This window comes from Populus alba, chromosome 9 (genome assembly GCF_005239225.2).
Source record: "Populus alba chromosome 9, ASM523922v2, whole genome shotgun sequence".
NCBI lineage: Eukaryota > Viridiplantae > Streptophyta > Magnoliopsida > Malpighiales > Salicaceae > Populus > Populus alba.
The window spans coordinates 12,480,108-12,500,847 of NC_133292.1; the positions used below are offsets into that span (position 1 = coordinate 12,480,108).

Below are 20,740 nucleotides of genomic sequence, written 5' to 3' on the forward strand. Positions count from 1 at the left end.
TACTTTACCAATCTGACCTCAGGACAAGCAAAACCAAGTTAAAGAGTATCCCAAGCCCGGCCCACTCGTAAAATACTATACACCCAAACAATACATTCTACAAAACCCTAGCCTCCTCCCTATATAAATAGAGAGATTAAATCCGGCTAGGATTTCTTGCTGTGGCGAGCCTTCATTTTGTCTGCAGAAACCTCTCGCATAACAACCATGGTGGCCGCCAAGAAGACAGTAAGTTTCTCTCTCTCATCAACATCTTTTCTTTCCAATTCTTCTTTTAATTGAAAAAAAGATTAAACTTTTCTGTTGTTTTTGTGTTTTCTTTGATTACTGCAGAAGAAGACTCATGAGTCTATCAATAACAGACTGGCCCTGGTCATGAAGAGTGGAAAATACACTCTGGGGTACAAGACTGTGCTGAAATCTCTCAGAAACTCAAAGGGTAAGCTCCTATATTTCTGTTTCCTTTATAGGTTAGTTTTTGTGATTTGAGTTGGTTTTTTTGTTGATCTGATTAATGGGGTTTGCGTTTTACTTGATTTTCTAAACGCGGTTCTGATTGAAGAGTTACTTTACCTTGATCTGTGAGGTTGTGAAGGTTGTTTGGTGGAGAAAGCTGTGCGCTTTTATTTTTTTCTGCTGATTGTTAATAGTGATGTGGTTGATTTTTTGGCTCGGTGCTCGTGGGATCTGTGTGTTTTAATGCGTTAAGAGATCTCTTAAGTAAACGTGTGCTTGTGTTTGCAGGGAAGCTTATCATCATCTCCAACAATTGTCCTCCTCTGAGAAAGTCTGAGATTGAATATTATGCTATGTTGGCTAAGGTTGGAGTTCATCACTACAATGGAAGTGAGTTTCTTGAATTTGCTCTAACACCTCTCTCGTGTCTTTCTTTGCATTTTCATGTCAAGTTATGAATTTAGCTTTAGAAGCTTCCTTTTTGTATAAAGAAGCTCTTTCGCCCAAAGTGGAAAGCCTAACCCAACCGTCATGAAGGTCAATTTGTGTCTTAAAGTTTTGAATTTGATTTTTTTTTTAATTCTGGAATCTATTCGTTTTCTTTTAGGGTTGGCTTTACCGAAACCATGAAGGTTGATGTTCGCATGGCTCATTGTTTCTTTTCTATACAGTGTAGCATAGCATTCTAATTGATACTTGATGATGTTACCTATTTTAAGATCATAGCTCATCTGAAAGTCATGCAATATGTATTTGAAATCTGAAGGTTAGTCCATTGAACAATGCCATAAAGATTAGAGTAGGTTTTGATGGGTGTTTCTCGGCACTGTGTTATGACATCAGCTGTTCCTCCCGTGTCTTTTTAATCAAAGAATAGCTGCTCATCCAAAATTTGGTCTTTTCACTTTCTGTAACAAACTGCAAATGGTCTTTCTTGAATTCTAAACAGTTCATGTGCTATCAAGTTTTGTCAAGTTGGGTTATTTTCATTAAAATTTGTGTTTAATATTGTGTCAGATAATGTTGACTTGGGCACTGCCTGTGGAAAATATTTCAGAGTATGCTGCCTCAGCATTATTGATGCAGGTAAATAGAAGTGGCCTTCATTTAGATATTTACGTGCATTATCTGATTTTTGTTTTCTGATTGTGGCAATCATGTGATTTGTTCAGGTGATTCCGATATCATCAAGAGCGTACCTGGTGATCATTGACCCAGTTTCCAAGCAATAGCTGTCTACTTAGTTTTGGTTCCTTTTCCATTTGGAATGCGGGTTTCAATTGAGAGCACTGTGATATTTTGTTAACAAGCACAATTTTTCTGAACCTCTATGCTTCCTTGATAACCATTTTCTATCTACTAGATGTCTGAGTGAATCTAGCAGTCCTTTATTTCCTGTGTTAATTTTTATCTCTATTTTCTTCTCGTAGTCGATGTTGTTTTGTGGCTTGTATCAGAAGCTACAGTCCCTGATTATACTTTCAGTCTCTTTGATGCTCATTGCAATCGACGTCGTGTATCAAATTCATTCGAACCTGCTTTTATGGATGATAACCAGCTTCGGGTGCTTTGTGGTCGCCTTATAGTTTTAACTTGGCGCCGGTTACACCTATCAAATCTGTGGCCATGGGTTTGATGTTAGTCTTCCAACATTTTTCATCGAGAACAGCTAGTGATGAAGAAAAAATTAAAGATTTGCAGTTCTGAGGGAGTGTACACCTCCATAATGTGCCAAAGGTTTTCAATCTTCTTGCTCACGTAGCTGGTTTTATTGGCCCCTGTAAGCACGGGACTATTTTTATTACCAGAATAATTTCTGCACCCTATAAAGTACAAGCATGGAAAAAGAAGAAGTCGAGTAGTGTTTTATATAAAACGAGCGCATCCTAAATCAAAGAAAAATACTATCGAAAAAAGAAAATCAAGTTTTTCTATTTTAAAATAATCTTAGTTTAAATACATTTTCTATCTATTTTCTTTTCTTAAAGAAACGTGTAAAAATTCAGATTGTATATTATATATTTCCTCTTAATTGGTTTAATATGTTTTTTCATGGAAGCCACCTCAGGCAAGTTAGAAGTCAGTGTGTGTGTATGTATATATTACATTATTTAAAAAAAAAAAAAAAAATTAATAGGTTTTTTCTCTAGCAAGTTATCACGTGTACCAAATCGATTCCTATTTATATTTATTAAAGCTAGGCTAGAACAACCTATCGGATGAAGATCTCTCTCTCTCTCTCTCTTTTTCAAAGTATATGTTTTTAAAATTTTAAAATTTTTATTAATATTTTTTAGTGTTTTTAAATTATTTTGATATAAAATTATTTTAAAAAAATAAAATTATTTTAATATATTTTTAAATAAAAAATACTTTAAAAAACAATTATTATTATATTCTTAAATACTCAAATATATCTTTTAAAATTATTGATGAAAACTAAAAAGCAAACATAAAAAGGTTCTTTTTATTTCCTATACTTTGGGATCTTACCATATCTTCGAGGAACGCAAAATCCATATCCACCACACCGCCGCCACAATCATCGATCAAAACTTACTGTTAAGTAATAAATGTAAGATCATTGATTTATTAAAAAAACCCATTTGCGCAATTAACTACAGAAGTAAACAATGGAGAGTTTCACCGCAGAAGATCTGTCAACAATCGGAGGAATCGCCACTGTTTCTCTTCTCCACTCTTTCATTCCAACACATTGGCTTCCTTTCTCTATTGTCGGGCGTGCCCAGAAATGGACTCTCACCAGAACTCTCCTTGTCAGTATGTACTCTCTTCCCTCTTTCTTGCTTTGATTTTCCGTTTAGATCCGGGTCTCTTTCTTTGTGTACTTGTAAGAAAATAGAAAATTATTGGTGGGTTTTGATTATTAAGAACATACGAAGAAAAAGGTTGCGTCTTTAGCAATTTGCTATAGCATGCATGTTTAGCGCTTGAAATGATTTATTTTTTCATGAAAATGTGATGTGAATCTGCCAAGTTGACCAGCTTGATTTCTTAGTGTTTCATTTTATTGGAGTTTTCTGATGTGATTTTAAGCTGGATGGTTTAAAATCATTGAAAAACACCCAAAAAATGGATGCTTTTTCAGCGGAAAATCTCTTTGTAATAGCACATCCAAAGGCATTATCAAATACACTCTTAACTCGACAATGTTTCAAAACTTGGCACTGTACTTGGTCATGCTGATGTTTTGAGATCAACTTCATTGGTTCTATTCTAGATTCAGATTTGTATTGGAAATTAAAAAAAATTCATGATTCATAGGCTCATGATGTATTATGTTACAATATTGGTGTTGCCATGCCTGTGGTAGTTATCATCATTGCTTTTGTTTTCTTATGCAGCTGCATTTGGGGCAGTTTTGCATGTGCTATCCACTTCACTTCTTGGTATAACAGCAATTACTATGGCGAATACTATAGCTGGTGAAGAAACAGTTCACAAACTTGCTTCGCTTTTGCTTATAATTCTTGGTGGTTGTTATATGATACTGTTTCTGTCTGGGAAAGGAGGGCATAGTCATTCTCATAACCAGCCTATGGAGAAAATGGCCGTTGCAGGGCTTGTCCTTGTTCCTGCATTATCTCCTTGTGCAACGACTCTCCCTGTTTTTCTTGCTGTTGGGAATTCATCCTCCATGATGGTGCTTGCCATTATTGTGCTGCTATTCAGGTATCAATGTTATGTCCATTCTGCATTGTGGGTAGTTATTTTGCTTATTGTGGAGTTGTATACTTAAACATGCCTCTGCTCATCTTGGTAGGGATAAAAATATGATCAATGAACCCGTGTCTGCGTATTTGCTGGTTGCCAGTTTTATTTATTTCTTATTTCTTATTGGAGTGTCTCTCCTTTTGATGCTTTCTGGTGTAATAATCATGTCCAAAACTATTAACATAAATATGCAGAAGTTTTTATCGGTGCTTGGATTACTTTTTGTGCATTTTACTGGTATAGATGTCTAATCATCCACTATCAGGTGCAGAATAATTTCTCTCTGTGTTTATTTACTGTTCCTGCATTCCTTTTATGGTTATATGAAGAGTCCCAAAATTAAATCAGACTATTTGAAATCATATTCAAATGGCTTACTGAGATTGTGTCTTTTCGTAAACCAGATCTGGGTAGTAAAGATTTAGTTGAGTTGGGTCGTTGATTCTTCCATTAATTAGAAGCAGGTAGCTAAACTTAAGTGTTTGGAATGCTGGATTTCCTGTTTAACAGACCACCTTATTGGGCTCTCCATCTTTACTAGAAACTTAAATTAATTGCATGGAATTTGCTTGAGGAAAAAGAAGTCCAGAATATGAAAGTTACACTCACTCTACGTTTATTTGTTAATTTGTGCGGGAATGCTTATATTTGATAATAAACATGTGGATAAACCGTTCTCTTATCTTTCCTTAGTTGCTGTTCTGAATGTTAAGTTGTGCAATAGTCAAAACCATGTAGGTTTATTTGCCGTGATATAAAGATTGATTGACACTGGATCAATTTTTGTTGGCAGCACAATAACTGTGATGACATCTCTTGTGGCTCTATCATTCTACGGTGCCAGCCAGCTGAAGTTTCACTGGGTTGAGCGATACGACAAACTTCTTGTTGGTTCAGTTCTATGTTTGGTAGGAATCTTGACGCTTATTTTCCATGATCATGATCACCAAGGACATGGAGATTTCTCAGGGGAGCATTTGAATAGGAAACTCATCGGCCTTTGAGCTATCCTTGTCTGGTATCATGCTTTGGGTGTTGTTATAATCTTACAACATATGTATCTTTATTGCATTTGAGTTTTAGCCATGAGGTGTCTATAAGGTTACGTTTTTCAGAGCCAATGGAACTCGAACTGTACAGTGATGAAACTAAATTCATAATATTTTGTCATGAAACACACATTTTCTCTTTGGGAATATCAACTCCAGTTTTTCGAAACTCTTTTATCTCAACGTTTAGCCTTCGAACAGATTATGGACCTTATTTTGGATCTCACTACAGACGTCCATTTTAGTGCTAAAAATCCTATTGCAATGGTTAAGATTGTTGTGCAGGCATCCCATCTCATGAGCTTAGCTCGAGAATTGACCCGGAATAGGGCCTGGTCATTGTGTTGTCAGATCAATCTGATAAATACATTAAAATTATATCATGTCACTAACCATGCCATAATAAATTAAAAAAGCAGTATCATAGTAAAAATTCTAAATCAAATACGGATGTGAACAGTACCACCTATTCAATTTATTCAATTCAAGAGATGTTATTTTCATTTTAGCCAATGACTCGAGGAGAGTCTGCACAAAACATGTGAGCTGCCCTTGTGTTTTTGTCGAAGTTATCATCACATCCATATTCAAACCTTTCATGAAACATTTGGAGAGCTATTCTCGTTCCTCTGTGAATCTGTTTCTATCATGGGTATTAAATCCAAATCTATGTAACTTGAAAAATTCATAACCTATATAGCCTGGTGTGGGCTCGGTTTCAAGTTAAAACAAAAATAATATTAACCCCACAAGGTTTTATTGATTTGATGATTAACTTGATCAAATTTAATTAATTTAATAAGATTTTTAGTGATTTGATTAAAATCTGACCATATTAATACCAATGGATTTTTTCTTAAAATAGCAAAATGAATTTGTTTTAACAAGAAATAATTGAGTTGATCTAGTGACCCATGACCCAACAATCTAGATTATTTTTCGAGTTAGTTTCTGAAACGGATTTGATTTGACCATGTATTCGAAGAAATTGCAAAAAAAAAAAGTTTGTAAGGCATCCAATCCCAGTTTCACGATGAATGACATGCATAAAATCTAACAAGAAATTAAAAACCTAATTTCAAAATTAAAAAACAGAACCAAAAAATATTTACTCTTAACTATTATAACGACGCCAATCTATGGCAACAAAATAGCTAGCTAGGCATCTGAAATTTATCTGCACAAGTGAATATCTAATTAATTATATCAAGAAGCTTGTTGCAAGCCGGCGAAAACGAGAGGGTTCACTTTCGAAAGTATAGAAATGATGGAAGTAAAAATAAGCAAGCAAGAAGATGACAGGAAAAAGGGGAAAAACACAGGTGAAGCAGACCGCAGCAGCCTTTGACACGCTCAAAAACCATCATTTTCTCTTGGTAATATCATCATCACCATGAACCATTCTAACAAATTAATTATTTAGTAAACACCTAATCTCACAAAATTCATCAACTGCTTCAAGTTGGTATTAAAAAATAAATGATTCCCACCAAACGGCTTGTATCTCTAATGGTGAATTATCGGCCATTAAAAAATAATCATCTAGATGGTTTCTCTTCAAAGAAACTAGTATAAGAAAAAAGAGCCATAAACTAATCTTATACATAGCAATAACTGGTAGTTCTGCTGCATCAGAGGCATTCCTTTCTCTTATTAAACAACTTTGTTCATCAAATCGTTTGCAATCCATCTACATTTATGAAATGAATATTCCATACGAGTAAAAAAAAAAAAAATCATAAATTGTTAAAAAAAACCCAGAAAGGTAAGAAAACCAGATGAACCAGCTGTTATTGAACAAAAAACGTCAAGTCTAGAGGCCTTAAGTCTTAATCTGAGATTATTAAAAGAATATTATCAAAGGAAAAGGAAAAAATGTTATCGCTAGCAGCAGCAGCAGCTTAAAAAAACTCTCAATTCCCCAAAAGGAAAAAGCTCGAAAATCACAATATCCAGACGATAGTTTGGATCATGATACATTATCATAAAAAAAATCATGTCCCTTGTTGCATCAATCCAAGCATGGGAGGGCTACTGGCTTGGTTAAGAGGTGGACGACATGCAAGAAGAATCCCTGTTTTATCAACCTAACACACGCGCACACACACACACACACATATCATCATGAGCTTTGGAGATAAATAAATAAAGAAACCATGCAACAATTTTCTCATGTTTCTTCTGCACAAAGCGATTTATGTTTAGGTTGGCGTGGAAAGAATCGTTGAAGGGTGGCTTTTGGTTTGCATAAATTAGTCAAGGAAAGGGATTTTACATGGCTGCTTGTTCTTGAACGCAGCCTTAAGCTACCTGCCCCGTTGCGTTTTCCTGGCTAGTGCCGGCAGATATCATACTTTCCAAGCTACCTTCCTACACCCTCGAAACCATTAATTGACGATGACACAAATGCCCTTTCCTCTTACCTCCAGATTTTCTCAACGATATTAAATAATTAAAAAAGAGAGAGGCTACTCTGGTCTTCCCCTCCAAAACAGCGTGTCCCTTTCAAATACTGTGTGTGCCAACTAGCAAGCAAATTAATTCTACAGCAAAAATTAATTAAAATGGAGAAGTGATATTCACGATTTATCTATGAACTAAATAAAATTATCACATGCACCTTGCAAGGAAGGATAGAGCTTGATTTCCTTCCCTAACCTTGACTCTCTCGACTTCTGATCAGCCGCTTTCCATTCTTCTTGACATCAGATAATGAACTGTCCCGCACCATCTAGCTAGAGAGAGAAAGTAAGCAAGAGAGAGAGAGAGAGATTTTTATGTATTTTTGGAGTATGAAATTACCTCATCATTTTACACTGTTATTAGAAGTCTAACCTGAATGAGATTTAAATTACTAAATTATCGGTTCAATTCATTGATCCGGCGAGAGACCGGCTGTTTTAATTAAAATGATAGTATTAATTTTTTTTATTATTATTATTGGTATTGACATGATTGGCTTGATCATGTTTGACATAGTTAATCCTATCATTAACCCGGTAAGTTATATTTCTTGCTATACTACGGCTTAGCTCTCATTTTGACATTTTCAGGTTTTTTTAGCATAATCATAAAAGACTAATTATGTGAAAATAACTTCAACTAATAATTAATTTTTTCTCGCACATTTTATACACATGGAATATGTTGTACGATATCTTTGGTTAAAGAGTTATATGAAAAGTGTGGTAATAATTATTTTTTAAATTATTTTTTATTCAAAAATATATTAAAACAATATTTAAAAAAAAATTATTTTAATATCATCATATCAAAATAATCTGACAATATAAAAAAAATTTAAACAAAATTTTTTTCAAATCTTAAAAATGTCATTTGAAATGTAATTTCAAATGATTCATATCCAATGAGTTAATGTTTGGACATGTAAAATTAAATTAATGTCTTTACATGTCTTTAATTTATAGAAAAATAATATTAAATTAACTAATATGTGTTGATGTATATGCAACAATTTCTTGTCATTTGTTTTTGGGTACCTTTCTTCTTGTTTTTAATTATTTCTACAATAAATTAAACTCTCCTTGCAAAAATGATTTTCTTGTCATACGAGTTATCGTCAAAACTTCCATTAATATTATTTACCAAAAAATGAAGAGAAAAAAAAAATGCCCTATGACTCAAATCAACACACCATGATTTCTTTCAAGGTGAACTTCAAATTTACAATCTAATTACTGGGAGAACCTCAATTACACATTCAAATATTTTCTTTATCAATTAAACGATAAAGAATTTTAATTTCTCAATTGAAGCATTCTATTAAATATAATTAACAAGATCATTGATTATTTGTGTGTTTCTCACATGATTTTTATTAAAGGATAATATTAAAAAAAATTGTTTTATTTTAATAAGATGCAAAAGAAAGATACGCATGCGAACACTAATGGGAGCTAATATTTGAAAAATTTAGGGTGTTTGAGAGTGTTTAATAATTATTTTTAAAGTGTTTTTTACTTGAAAATATATTAAAATATATTTTTTTTATTTTTAAAAAATTATTTTTAACACAACCATATCAAAATAATATGGATATATATAAAAAAATAATTGTAAATTTTTTGATGAAAACTCTCTTTTAATTTCCTCCTCTGGCAAGGATAATACAAGGAACACACGGATATTTAATATATCAGTAACTGTATTTAATAAAATAATTCAAATGAAAAATAAAAATTCTCTTACAGTACAGCCGATACAAGTTTTTTTTTTTTGAATATAACATTAAAACTACCATAATAGCTGGCGTTAAATTTGAGGTTTGTTATTTTTTTTCCTACACAAGGAAGGCTGTTACTGTTCGAAAATTATATATTATTCTCTCTCTCGAATTAAGGAGAAAACACTTGGCAAAAATACAAATTTCCAGCTTTACTCTCAAATCTCTCACGCGGTAACGTTACACGCTCTCCTGTTTTGGCCTATATATTGTAAACTACCGTATTTACCCCTATTGATAATCTCTCACGCGGTCTCGTGTGCCAGACACTCCTATTTAAGACACCAAACATGACACAGCCAAGCCCCTAACTTGAATATCTGTTTTATTCTTTATCGGTTACAGGCACACAGCAGTGGTAGTCTCAACACGCTGACTCTGTCTTCGTCGACAGCAAAAATGGCCGACCGAGTTTATCCTCGTGATGATTCACCACCACAGACTACCGAGCTCAAGCCGCCGCCGCCGCCGCCCCAGGAAGAGGAGGATCAAGCACATCACCCACAGTCACCGAGGAAACTTGCCGGACCTCAGTCAGAGAAACCGGTCCAACCACCAGCAGGAACTTACGTCATCCAGATCCCTAAAGACCAAGTCTACCGAGTTCCGCCACCGGAAAATGCTCAACGCTTCGAACGTCTCTCCCGCCGTAAGCCCCGCCGCAGCCATTGCTGCTGTTGTCTCTGCTGGTTCCTCTCATTCCTCGCTGCCTTCCTCTTCCTCGTCGGCCTCGCTGCAGCTATCCTCTACCTCGTTTTCCGACCCGAGTCGCCGGATTATTCAATTGAGCGTGTCTCCATTTCGGGGTTAAATCTGACGTCATCAGGACCGATCTCTCCGGAATTTGACGTTACTGTGAGAGCTAATAACCCTAACAATAAAATTGGAATTTATTACGAAAAAGGAAGTTCCGTTAATGTTTACAACGACGGCGTTAAAATGGCCGCGGGATCGTTACCTGTCTTCTACCAAGACAAAAACAATGTGACGGTGTTTGTAACGTCGTTAAAGGGATCTGCTATTGAGTTAACGAGTGGTGTTCGTACGGCTCTAGTCAACGGGGTTAATAAAGGAACTGTGCCGTTTAATCTGGTATTGAGGGCTCCGGTCAAGTTTAAGGTTGGGTCTGTTAAGACATGGAAGATTACTGTCAAAGTTGACTGTGATTTGACGGTGGATAAGTTAACGGCTTCTGCGAAGATTGGGTCTAAAAGTTGTGATTATGGTGTGGATTTGTGGTAGTGTAGAGTTAGTACATCTGGGATCATTTTTTTTCTTTTTTTATATATTAATTAATTTTGTTTTAAATGAGATTGTGATTCTAGTAGTGGTATACATATTACAAATCAATAGAACAAATATTTCAGAATTAAAAATAAATATACCATGAATTTATTCTCTTGTAAATTATTTTATCGGTGACTCAAGCTAGTGGCATGCACGTAACGGATTGATGGAGTCCATTTTGTGGCATAATATTATATTTATATTGGCTTAATCCCTGTGACATAAAAAATGAAGCTCTGTAAAGATGATTCTAGCTGATTAATTGAGGTAAATGAGCTTAAATTATTCTAAAAAAATGGTCGTAGGAAAAGCAAATCTAGGAGGAAAATTATCGAGTTGCCAAAAATGGCTGTCAGCAATCATCTTCTCTCATCTTCTATTTTGTTAATCGTTTGATCAGGAGATTCTGATTAATTGAGGTTATAATTTTTTTTATGTTTATAAATTGATTTGATATACTAATATCATTTCAAAAAAAATATATATTATTTTAATATATTATTAAACAAAAATTGCTTTAAAAAATATCATCCCTACGCTTCTAAATAACATCTAAACACCATCCAAGCAAGCTGGGATTTGAGAATGGACAGCCAAGAGAGATGCATTGATCACTATTATTTTTTTAATCAAGAATAAATCTGACAATAAAGAAAATGTCCAAAAACGCAGGTGGGGTCCAAATTGAGTAAGCTGGGTTCAATTTGGACAAGTTCTTCGTTGAACAGTCCAAGTTTCAGTAATTCATGCGTGCCACAAATTTGGACCAGTTCAGAGTTTGGAAGAGCGTCTTTGTATTTATTTATTGAAGCAAGGCTTAATGCCCTTTCACTTGTAGTGACATGAATGTTCTTTCAAGCAAGAAACGAGGATCAAGAATACAAGCCAGATGGCGACCTCGTCTGCTTGAACTCTTTCTCACATTAATTTTAGCTTATATATTTATTTCTCTCATTTCAATTCTATTTCTCTGATGTAGACACCTAGCCAGCTAGCCATTAATCAAGGTTTGAAATATTGATAAAGGCCCTGTTTTTTTATTTTAAAAACATTTTTTAAAAAAATTTAAATTTTATTATTTACTTTCAAAATAATATATTTTTAGATGATTTTGATATTATGATATTCAAAAATAATTTTTAAAAATAAAAATAAATATTATTTTAATATATTTCTAAGTAAAAAATTAACACTTTCAAACAGGCTTAAAGATTCAAAGGATGTGTGTGGGATCCAGCTCTTATTTACTAGGGAAAATAATAATAAAATTGTGTGATAAAATGTGGGATTTTTTCGTCGAAGAAAATAATTAGCGATGTCAACAACGTAAAGGCAAAGACACCTTCTGCCTGGATTTTAAGTCTTCTGTGTGATCAATCACCTATGAATGTCAGCTTGCGTTGAAGCTTGAAATGATCTTAGTGTTAGGTTGGAGAGGTGCCTCCTTTTTCTTTGTTTTTTGATGACTTGTTCTTACGTTGAGTTTTTTCTTCTTTTTTTATGTTCACTCTTCTTTTTCCTTGCTAGATAGGGTTTTCTTTCTGTTGTTATTATTACCAGCTTCATCCACCAGGTTGCTTATTTGGCTTGAATGAAGTATAGATTTGTTTTCTGATATGTTCTGAAACCTTAATGTTGTTATAAAAAAAACAATATCATTTTAATTTTTTCTAATGTTGACTCAAATTAATTCGAATTAACCTCTCTCACTTGTAATTGGGGATGGGTTTTACTAACTTTGGATAAAACCAAAAAATACCACCTGGCAGTAACATGAAGAAAGCACAAAAATACCAAGAAAACCCCAGAAAAAGACAACCGAATCCAAATGCATGGAACATGAGTCAGAATCCAGTTCAGTGCCATATCCTACCAGTTTTTAGTGACGGGGATCGACACAAGAACTGAAACCATACACAAAGTGACATAGAGAGAAACAGGAAAATATAAATCCAAATGATCGCTACATTGAATGCATTATATAGCATATAATCAAGACGATGAGAGAAATGGGGAGGGATTTTATCTGAATTCTGATAATAATTATTAATTACTAAAGAAAAACAAAAAAGAGGAGAAGAGAAGAGACTATACAGATCCTCTTACATTGAAGAACAACATTTTCTTCATAGCACAGCTTTTGAAATACAAAACCACCCCTTTAAAACATCTTTAATTTCACTATAATTTTTTACCAGCCTCTTTATTTTCTGCTTTGATTTAACCACAAACAGCCACTAAGCACCCTTTTATTCCTTTCCCCATGTACAAATACGGTATCCAATCGAGAGATCTATCTGATATGCCTTGCCTCCCAGAGTTTCTCACTGTCATGGTCATACAACGCAACAAAATTGCTCCCTCTTCTCTGTAACCAAGCTCTCTTTTCCAATCAAGCAGCTTGCTGTTGGGACATCTCTCTTTCATAATTACTCTTGACAACATGGATTTCCTCTTCAAGTTTTGCATACATCTCGACAGATTTCTCAGCGAAGTTGTTCAACTGGCCAAGAAATCCCTCCAAGCTTGATCGAAAATGCTCAAAACCTAAAATAAAATCCTCTGAGGCCTCATCTCTCAACATGTTAACTGCTGATTCACTTCCGTTATCACCCTTCCATGATGAGAATTTAGATTTCTTCCCTTGGTTCTTCTCTTGGCGTGGCAAAAAGTGAGCAGTTTCAGCTGCTAAAAGCCTTATAGATTCTGCAACTTCCTTTACAGGCAAGTCAGTTAGACCGTCCAACCAGGCACCACAGGTGGCATATACAGGAGGGCCTTTTGATCTTAAGGCCATCGAAGGGGGCGTTTGCTTCCTTTTTCTCTTGGTAGGTTTTTGTGTAAAAAAGACACATTTAAAAAGCCAACTGTTTATAACCTGCAGGTACGACATCTGAGCCTCAATCCACTTTGTAAAGCTTGAAGATAGAGAGCTTAGTTCTTTTTCGAGATGGACAGTAACCTGCCGATGCGACTCTGATCGTATAGAGAATTTGGCGTTACCATTGTTGAATGCTACTGTAATGATGTTGAGCTGAAGCTTGTGGCATTCAAACATCACTTCCCACATCCGACTCAGCCTGCGGTCAGTGGAGAGAGTGAAAACCAGAGTAAATTATTCACATGAAACTATATGCATAATTCTCTCTCGGACAACCAGCTTAATTATTCCCATGGCAAGGACTAGTCCTCTTCCATAATCAGGGAATCAGATATGATTTTTGCATGAAAGTCATCTGGATCAGGCGCATTATTGAATTTACCAAAAAAGAACCCAACCATTACCCATTCTATTGCGATCATTTTTTAGTTTATTCATTTCCAGTAAATATTACTTGAGGCGTTGAAAGTTCTCTATGGGTCTGCTAGATCAAATATTAAACTTGAGCCAACCTTTCAATATCATGCTTAATTCTTAATGTCATAATGATATCATGCTTGGTTTTTAATGCAGCAATGACATGTGACGGAGTTTAGCAATATATAGTCATGTGGAGCCTCTCACAACAATAAGTTGCACAGGAAGAAAGCGAGGTGATGTTGAATATGCCAAAATCAAATTACAGTTCAACTGATTCAGTCAACTTCCAGTCACCTCTTGATTTTAAGTAATGGAACATAAAATTACATACCCTTCAATTAATTCCTCAAGTTGTGGCTGGAGCTCTTTGTCCCGTAATTCCTCAATCCTCTTTGATATGGAATCAATTCTGTGAAGGGCAACTCTGATTCTCGAGTGCAGATCTTTAACAACAGCACGAGTTTTATCAATTTTGATATTATGGAGACTTTTTCCACTGGATTCCAGTTGTCTTAAAGTTCTACAGCGCATGTCATACTCCCTTCTGAGCATCTCACTAGCCTGAAATTTGGAGGAAATACTATTAACCTGTGAAGAACTTCATAAATTTTCTTTGTTGCAAAGTCAGATTTTAATCTCTCTCGTTAATTTCAAAATCAATATAGACAACTGAGGTAATGTACATAGATTCCATAAGAGTGTTTGCTTGACATAGAACAAGGCTTATGAACAACAAATAATGCAGTGACACATCACCATTAAAATTTTCCTTTTCCTAAGTTATATCGTATTTGAACAAAAAATTAAGTCAGTCAATATTTTTTCTTTATCACCAGTAATTTATATCGGACCGTTCAACAATTATAATCACTAAATTAATCAATATTGGATAGACAATCAGAGGATAGAGTGAAAAGAAAGGTGGAGGCTTCCATACGAAAGGGAGTAACAAAATCTGTAACAGATGACATAGCAAGAATGAATGTGATGAAGGAATGTTTCCCTTTGAATCTAATTATTTAGATATTTACTTTTGATTCCTAAACTATGTGCATCAAAAAATCCATTTTGATTTCTTACACCATGTGAGTGACCGAGACACAGTTAGATAATAACTTCAAAAACAGACCCCTAATAGTAAAAAGGATAAACTGCTGGAATGCGATCATTTACAACAGATCTTCGTGCAATTTTCTGGTCTCATGTGAAGTTGGCAAAACAGGTAAACCGCATTACCTATCTTATGAAAATAAGGCAAAACACATGAACGGAATTAATACCAATACTATATTTATTTTAAGAAACCACAATACCTTCACTTCATCATAAAGTTTCCTCTCCCACGCATATAGCCTGTCCAAGGTAGAAGCATGACTGCCGGAGATCATACAAAAATTATCAAAAAGATTGCCAGCCTGATCATCTGAATCATCCTTGGCATTTAATCCAAGAGGATTCCTGGATGAAGATGACCGTGACGATGCCGTCCTATGCCAAGTTAAGAACTTCTGATCCTTTTGGGCAGGCTCTAAGTAAAAAGCAGAAAGAATTAGCAAGTAATAAAGGAAACTTTTGTTAATTGTCTTATGATACTGTTCTCTACAAGGTTTTTTTAACAACAATTATAAATTTTACATCACAGCTCACCACACAATCCTGAATAAAACGGTAAAAACAATAAACCAATCCTCAAAAAAATATTCTATTGAAAAACTTCATTGTGTTTCTTCTTTTCTTTGCTTTCCTTTTTCGACAAGAGAATGTAGTGGCTGGAAGAACTTGTATTTCGTAAAAGAAAAGTCCAGCAACATAGTGATATATTAAGTAGAATTTGATTCAGTAAATCAGAACTTAAGGATAAATTAAGATGAATCACTCAATCACCCAAACTTTACACAATATGAATTCATGATGGACATTCCAAAAGCAATGCCCATATCAATCCGACCACAACATGAGATCATCATTACTAAACGGAAGGGGGGGGATAATTAGTATTAAACTAAAGGGATATACCTTCTTGCAGTTGACTAGGGTCTTCCCCGCAAGAAAAACAGGCCTTGAAGACTGTAGAGGCCAGAGATCCATCTGCAAGAGTAGAAAATAGAGTAATTTCAAGGTGTTTTTAAAATGAAATTGATACGTAGTTATTGATCTTCAACAAAAAGCCAAAAGTCCTAATCAACTTTCTACAATGAAGTCTTCAAATCAATTATAAACCAACAAGCCCCATCCTAGAAAACCAATCTGGGTCAGTCACTCTGTCCTTTAAATACTAAAAAAACGATGACATAGGAAAAATGTTTGTTAATATTCTCCAAGACCTCGTAAACATACACGTTCTCTAATTACATCACATCTGCTAAGAAATGATAAGAGAATAAAAAAAACTTGAAAAATATTATTTCCTGAAAATAATAGGTTCAGAGAGAGTGAGAGAGAGAGAGAGAGAGAGAGAGAGAGAGAGAGGCCATACTTTCTTTTCCAGGGGCTAATGGACGGAAATGCAATTTATTGGCTTCAAGCATCCTTGGAACTTCATTCCCAGATTCAGAAGCTTTTATAAAGAGATATTCAATATCTTTCATGCTTGAAAAGAAGTCCTTAGGGGAAACCTTATTTGCTGATTGATCTTCCTTCATTGTTGTTTTCTTTTTGTCAGCTGAAATAGCAACTGCTGACAATGGAGTTCTTAATGGTGACAAACCAGGAGAGTTACCTTTCTCCCCATTCAATAACTCTGTTTCTGAAGCTGCACTCCCTGCAGAAGGCATGGTTGGTGAGGCACTAGGCACAACATGATCATTTACCCTATTAAGATTTTCAAAACTTCGAACCAAAGTCTCTGCAGGAGGGTCATCAAATTCATCTTCTGAACCCTCTGTCTCGGCACTTTCATGAATCGAAGCTTTCTCTTCTTCATCTTCCAGCTCAGGAATTCCTTCCTCTTCCCCGAGCCTTATTAAATCATCAGCACTGTCCAACCCATGGTTCATTTGCCTTCCATCTTGGAAAGAAAATTGCTGGTCAATCGGGTGAAAAAGTTCAAAGTAATCCCATTGTTGAATCCCTGGTGGGACTGATGAATCTTCAAACTGTGATGTTCCATGTTTTTCAGTGGAACGAGGTGTGGTATTTTGGGGGGTGCTGGATGAGGTTACTGTCCCTGTAACAACAACAGGAGATTTCTCTTCAACTTTTTTAGAAGAAAAGCCCCTAAATTTCATATGATGTGCCTGAATCCGACTTGAGCTGGGAGGAGATGGTGATGGAGAAAGGTTTTCAGCTGCATCAACAGGGTGAGATAGAGATGGAGAGGAGACTGAGAAATGGGAAATAGACTTAGTCAAAGCAAGTGGCTCTGGCGTTGCATTAGTGGAGGTGTACAAAGAAGATTCAAACAGAACTTCAGGTTCAACGAACTTCCTAATAGCAGTTCCTGTACTTCTCAATGACTGAATATACATAATATGAGCAGCTGCTAGTGAGCACCTGCCATCAAGTGCTCGCCTAACAAATCTCTTTCTTTCACGACAAAGCTGCAAAACCTTATCTTCTTCTGTTTTAGAGTTTGAAGCCCCCATTTTCCAGATCCAAATGTTTCAATGCCCAATTAATTAAAATTCCAAGGCATAGGCTTCTTCCTGAAACTCAATGGATTACAAATAAAATAAGAGAAACCTCTACCAGAATGCAGCAATTATCTGTACGCACCTGAGAAACTCTAAACTATACATAACAGCTATAGCACATTCCAAGTAATCAAATCTTAGCAAAGGAGGAAACTTCAACAAATTCAAGATTTCAATTTAAGAAAGAGGAAACTACGCTTTGAATTCTCATTAAAGAGACTTGACAGGACACAAACATCTCAAATTACTTAGATAAGAGGAAAGTTTCAGCAAAATTTGCCCCAACCACCTAAAAGAAGAAGAAATATAAGGTCCTTCCAATTCTTAAGCTGATGAAGTGAGATAAAGCAAACCCAGACAGCATATAAACATACTGAATTAAGTTAAACACTCAATTCAGTCATTGCAAAGGCAAGATGATCATAAAAATGAAGGTGCATAATAAATTGAACTGGTAACAAATTCATGACTTTGACCAGTGACTTAATCCTTGGATCCAAGAGCATGCCTAATATCAAAAACCATTAACCTAGACTCCTGTACCAAGCCGAAGAAAGAAAAATCATTAACAAATGTCCAGAAAGCTTAAAACTTTTATTTGAAACAAAAAGCTACAGAAACTAAGAACTCAAGAGCTGTTGAATTCAAGACTTATGCCTAAAAAGAAGAGTGCCAAAAAGAAGAGTGGGAATCTCCATGAATATTCATGTGTGCAAGCTCCAAAGCTAAAATAAAAAACACTAATCATTGTATCAACAACAAACATCGAATTAAAAAAATTCTCCAGGTACTCAAATCCCGTTCTAACAAAAAGAAATAGTATAATTTAGAGAGAGAGAAAAAACAAAAAGAAACCCACCAAGGGAGACAAAGAGAGGAAGAAACAAGCACCTCAGAAAAGAAAGAAAACCCAGTTGACTGAATCAAAATTTGCATCTACAGAGATCAAATTCAAGGCAAACAGACAGAACTCAGCAGAGCTGGAAAAAAAAAAAAAAAAGCACAATACTTTCCTGCTCAACCAATGAAAGCAAAACTCACATGAACAAAAAAAAGAAAAAGAAAAACCAATCTTGAGAAATTGAAAACACCAAACAATCAATCAAAAACTCAGTATCCATGCTAGAACAATTAGAAATTAATCAAACACCGAATAAAAGAAAAGGAAAGAAATGAAACCAGGGGAGTTGGTGGGTCACCTGAGAAAAGAAATGAAATGATGTAATCCAATCAGAATAAGTTACTGGTTTTATAGCATGATCGATTGATTGATAGAAAAGAGAGAGAGAGAGAGAGCGGGAGGGAGGGAGGGAGCATGGAATTCAGAGAAGACTCTGACTCAGATGAGAAACAGAATCATCATTTCTTCTTTTAGTATTGTTCAGATATAGAGAGAGAAATAATAAAGAATCTCGGTCTCAGAGACAGAGCGAGAGATTGTACAGTACACTTGAGAGCCTGAAATGCGAGAGAGGCAGAGAATCTAAGGGAAGATAAGAGGGAAGAGAGGTTCCATGCAAAAACGCAACCTGGAAAGACAAACTAAACATGACTTAACCCACTCATGTTAACCCACTCATGTAAGGAATTATGCTGTATTTTGCTTTTGATTAAAAAATATTTATGAGATTTATGAATTGTTTTATAATATGTTTTATGTTTTAAGGTTTATGAGAACATGAAGCATAAGTTCTTCTTTTATATTTAATAATCCATCCATCTTCTACGTATTGTTCTCTGCACTTTAAGATTCGCTTTTCTGCCAAACACTCCCCTCTCTGTATAAATTTATTAATAGGAAAAGGTATAAATTTTCAAGTTTTAAATTAAATAAATTTACGAGCAAACATTAAATGATATATCATTAAACCAGGGATGTTATATTTTTAAAATATATATATCAATTTTATTATTAATTCTATAGTAAAATAATGTTGTTTTTTTATTATAAATTGTGACTGTACATTTTTTATTATAAAGTTTCCCTTTCTAGCCATGTGGTATGAATGCTGTTTTCAGTTTTGTGAACTGATTTATTTATTTAATTAATGAAGCTCTGGGTGGTCCAATTCAAGTGACTATTACAGGCAAATTATTTTAGCAATGCATAAAGCAAGAAATATCAAAGTATTTTTTCATTTAAAAATATATAAAAATAAAATATAATGACACTTCATCATCTGTGCTTTTCTCTCTTTTATCACTGCCAAAAAGTAAAGAAAAAAAATTCTCTGTTTAAAAAGAGAATATCGGTATAAAATGGGGACTAGACGAATAAAACCAAAGGGAGATTGACATGGAAAGCATCGCTTTCTGTGGGCTCAGCAGCTATGCTTATGGACGGACCACTCAGGCAGTACAGTAGCTGATTAATAATTCAACTCCATGCTAGAACAGTGATGGACATGCAACTTCGCCTTCAATTATGCACGGTGAGGTTTGCATAATAATGCACCTTCAATAATGTTCTTAATTTGTGTGAATGTGACTCCTGTACGGATTTATGATCTAGTTTCAGTTGCATAGTCTTTGTCAAAGAGTTTACTCTTCCGACCAGTCTTCTTTGATAGCTATCAAACTCGCCCGTCCGGTTTATTTGAAAACCAGCTGATTTGAGTTCTAACTCGAGCCGGGTTATTTATTTAATTAGAGTGCCAATTGATTTAGATAAACTCAAATGATCTGGTTGACTTAACAAGATTAGATTCATATGATTGTCTCCATATTTTTTTATTAAATTCTTGCTCAAAACAACTTTTTTGACAAAACATTATCATTTTATTATAAAAAAAAAATTAAATGATCATAATCTTGAGTTAACCCACCTACCTGTAAGTTTACCTAATAAACTTGCAACTCAAGCTCTGAGTCCGTAAAGGTGTTTTGACTTCTTTCTGCCGGTTTGAGTCATTTATTTTCCCCACCCCAGTTATACCAATTTTCTAATCTATCTATATATAGCAGCTAATAAAAGAACCAAGGCGCACCGTTTAACATTGCGTGTTTTTGAAGATTTTTTTTAGGTTTTTTAGCTTTA

General features: G+C 34.8%; 4 protein-coding genes across 5 annotated transcripts; 3 read left to right on the top strand and 1 right to left on the bottom strand.

Moving 5' to 3' along the window:
- Window positions 1-70: 70 nt before the first annotated feature.
- On the top strand, window positions 71-1,885 carry LOC118032391 (large ribosomal subunit protein eL30). The gene is made up of 5 exons (XM_035037095.2): window positions 71-228; window positions 334-439; window positions 745-846; window positions 1,474-1,542; window positions 1,629-1,885. Exons 1-5 carry the CDS (start codon window positions 208-210, stop codon window positions 1,667-1,669), a joined length of 339 nt encoding a protein of 112 aa, XP_034892986.1. The 5' UTR covers window positions 71-207; the 3' UTR covers window positions 1,670-1,885.
- Window positions 1,886-2,902: 1,017 nt separating this feature from the next.
- LOC118032390 (uncharacterized) lies at window positions 2,903-5,409 on the top strand. The gene is made up of 3 exons (XM_035037094.2): window positions 2,903-3,237; window positions 3,822-4,149; window positions 4,985-5,409. Exons 1-3 carry the CDS (start codon window positions 3,090-3,092, stop codon window positions 5,193-5,195), a joined length of 687 nt encoding a protein of 228 aa, XP_034892985.1. The 5' UTR covers window positions 2,903-3,089; the 3' UTR covers window positions 5,196-5,409.
- A 4,374-nt stretch (window positions 5,410-9,783) lies between these two features.
- LOC118032388 (NDR1/HIN1-like protein 13) lies at window positions 9,784-10,890 on the top strand. The gene has a single exon (XM_035037093.2). It carries the CDS (start codon window positions 9,883-9,885, stop codon window positions 10,723-10,725), a length of 843 nt encoding a protein of 280 aa, XP_034892984.1. The 5' UTR covers window positions 9,784-9,882; the 3' UTR covers window positions 10,726-10,890.
- A 1,900-nt stretch (window positions 10,891-12,790) lies between these two features.
- LOC118032387 (uncharacterized) lies at window positions 12,791-19,289 on the bottom strand. 2 transcript variants are annotated; one of them, XM_035037092.2, is made up of 7 exons: window positions 18,903-19,289; window positions 16,548-17,715; window positions 16,088-16,159; window positions 15,385-15,599; window positions 14,403-14,632; window positions 13,733-13,850; window positions 12,791-13,648 (listed from the first exon to the last, which is right to left on the bottom strand). In XM_035037092.2, the coding sequence occupies exons 2-7, from the start codon at window positions 17,653-17,655 to the stop codon at window positions 13,163-13,165; spliced, it is 2,229 nt and encodes a 742-aa protein (XP_034892983.1). In that variant the 5' UTR covers window positions 17,656-17,715; window positions 18,903-19,289; the 3' UTR covers window positions 12,791-13,162. The 2 variants fall into 2 exon arrangements, with proteins under 2 accessions (XP_034892983.1, XP_034892981.1); XM_035037090.2 differs by having other exon boundaries at window positions 12,791-13,850; window positions 18,903-19,286.
- Between the last annotated feature and the right edge of the window lie 1,451 nt (window positions 19,290-20,740).

Bases quoted from the DNA above. Each gene is read 5' to 3' on its own strand.
- LOC118032390 (XM_035037094.2), top strand. From the start codon at position 3,090: ATGGAGAGTTTCACCGCAGAAGATCTGTCAACAATCGGAGGAATCGCC. The intron at 3,238-3,821 runs GTATGTACTCTC...TTTCTTATGCAG, and splicing joins CACCAGAACTCTCCTTGTCA to CTGCATTTGGGGCAGTTTTG. The intron at 4,150-4,984 runs GTATCAATGTTA...TTTTGTTGGCAG, and splicing joins ATTATTGTGCTGCTATTCAG to CACAATAACTGTGATGACAT.
- LOC118032391 (XM_035037095.2), top strand. From the start codon at position 208: ATGGTGGCCGCCAAGAAGACA. The intron at 229-333 runs GTAAGTTTCTCT...TGATTACTGCAG, and splicing joins TGGTGGCCGCCAAGAAGACA to AAGAAGACTCATGAGTCTAT. The intron at 847-1,473 runs GTGAGTTTCTTG...ATATTGTGTCAG, and splicing joins AGTTCATCACTACAATGGAA to ATAATGTTGACTTGGGCACT.
- LOC118032387 (XM_035037090.2), bottom strand. From the start codon at position 17,655: ATGGGGGCTTCAAACTCTAAAACAGAAGAAGATAAGGTTTTGCAGCTT. The intron at 14,633-15,384 runs GTATTGTGGTTT...TCCAAATTTCAG, and splicing joins AACTTTATGATGAAGTGAAG to GCTAGTGAGATGCTCAGAAG. The intron at 13,851-14,402 runs GTATGTAATTTT...CACTGACCGCAG, and splicing joins CTTGAGGAATTAATTGAAGG to GCTGAGTCGGATGTGGGAAG.
- LOC118032388 (XM_035037093.2), top strand. From the start codon at position 9,883: ATGGCCGACCGAGTTTATCCTCGTGATGATTCACCACCACAGACTACC.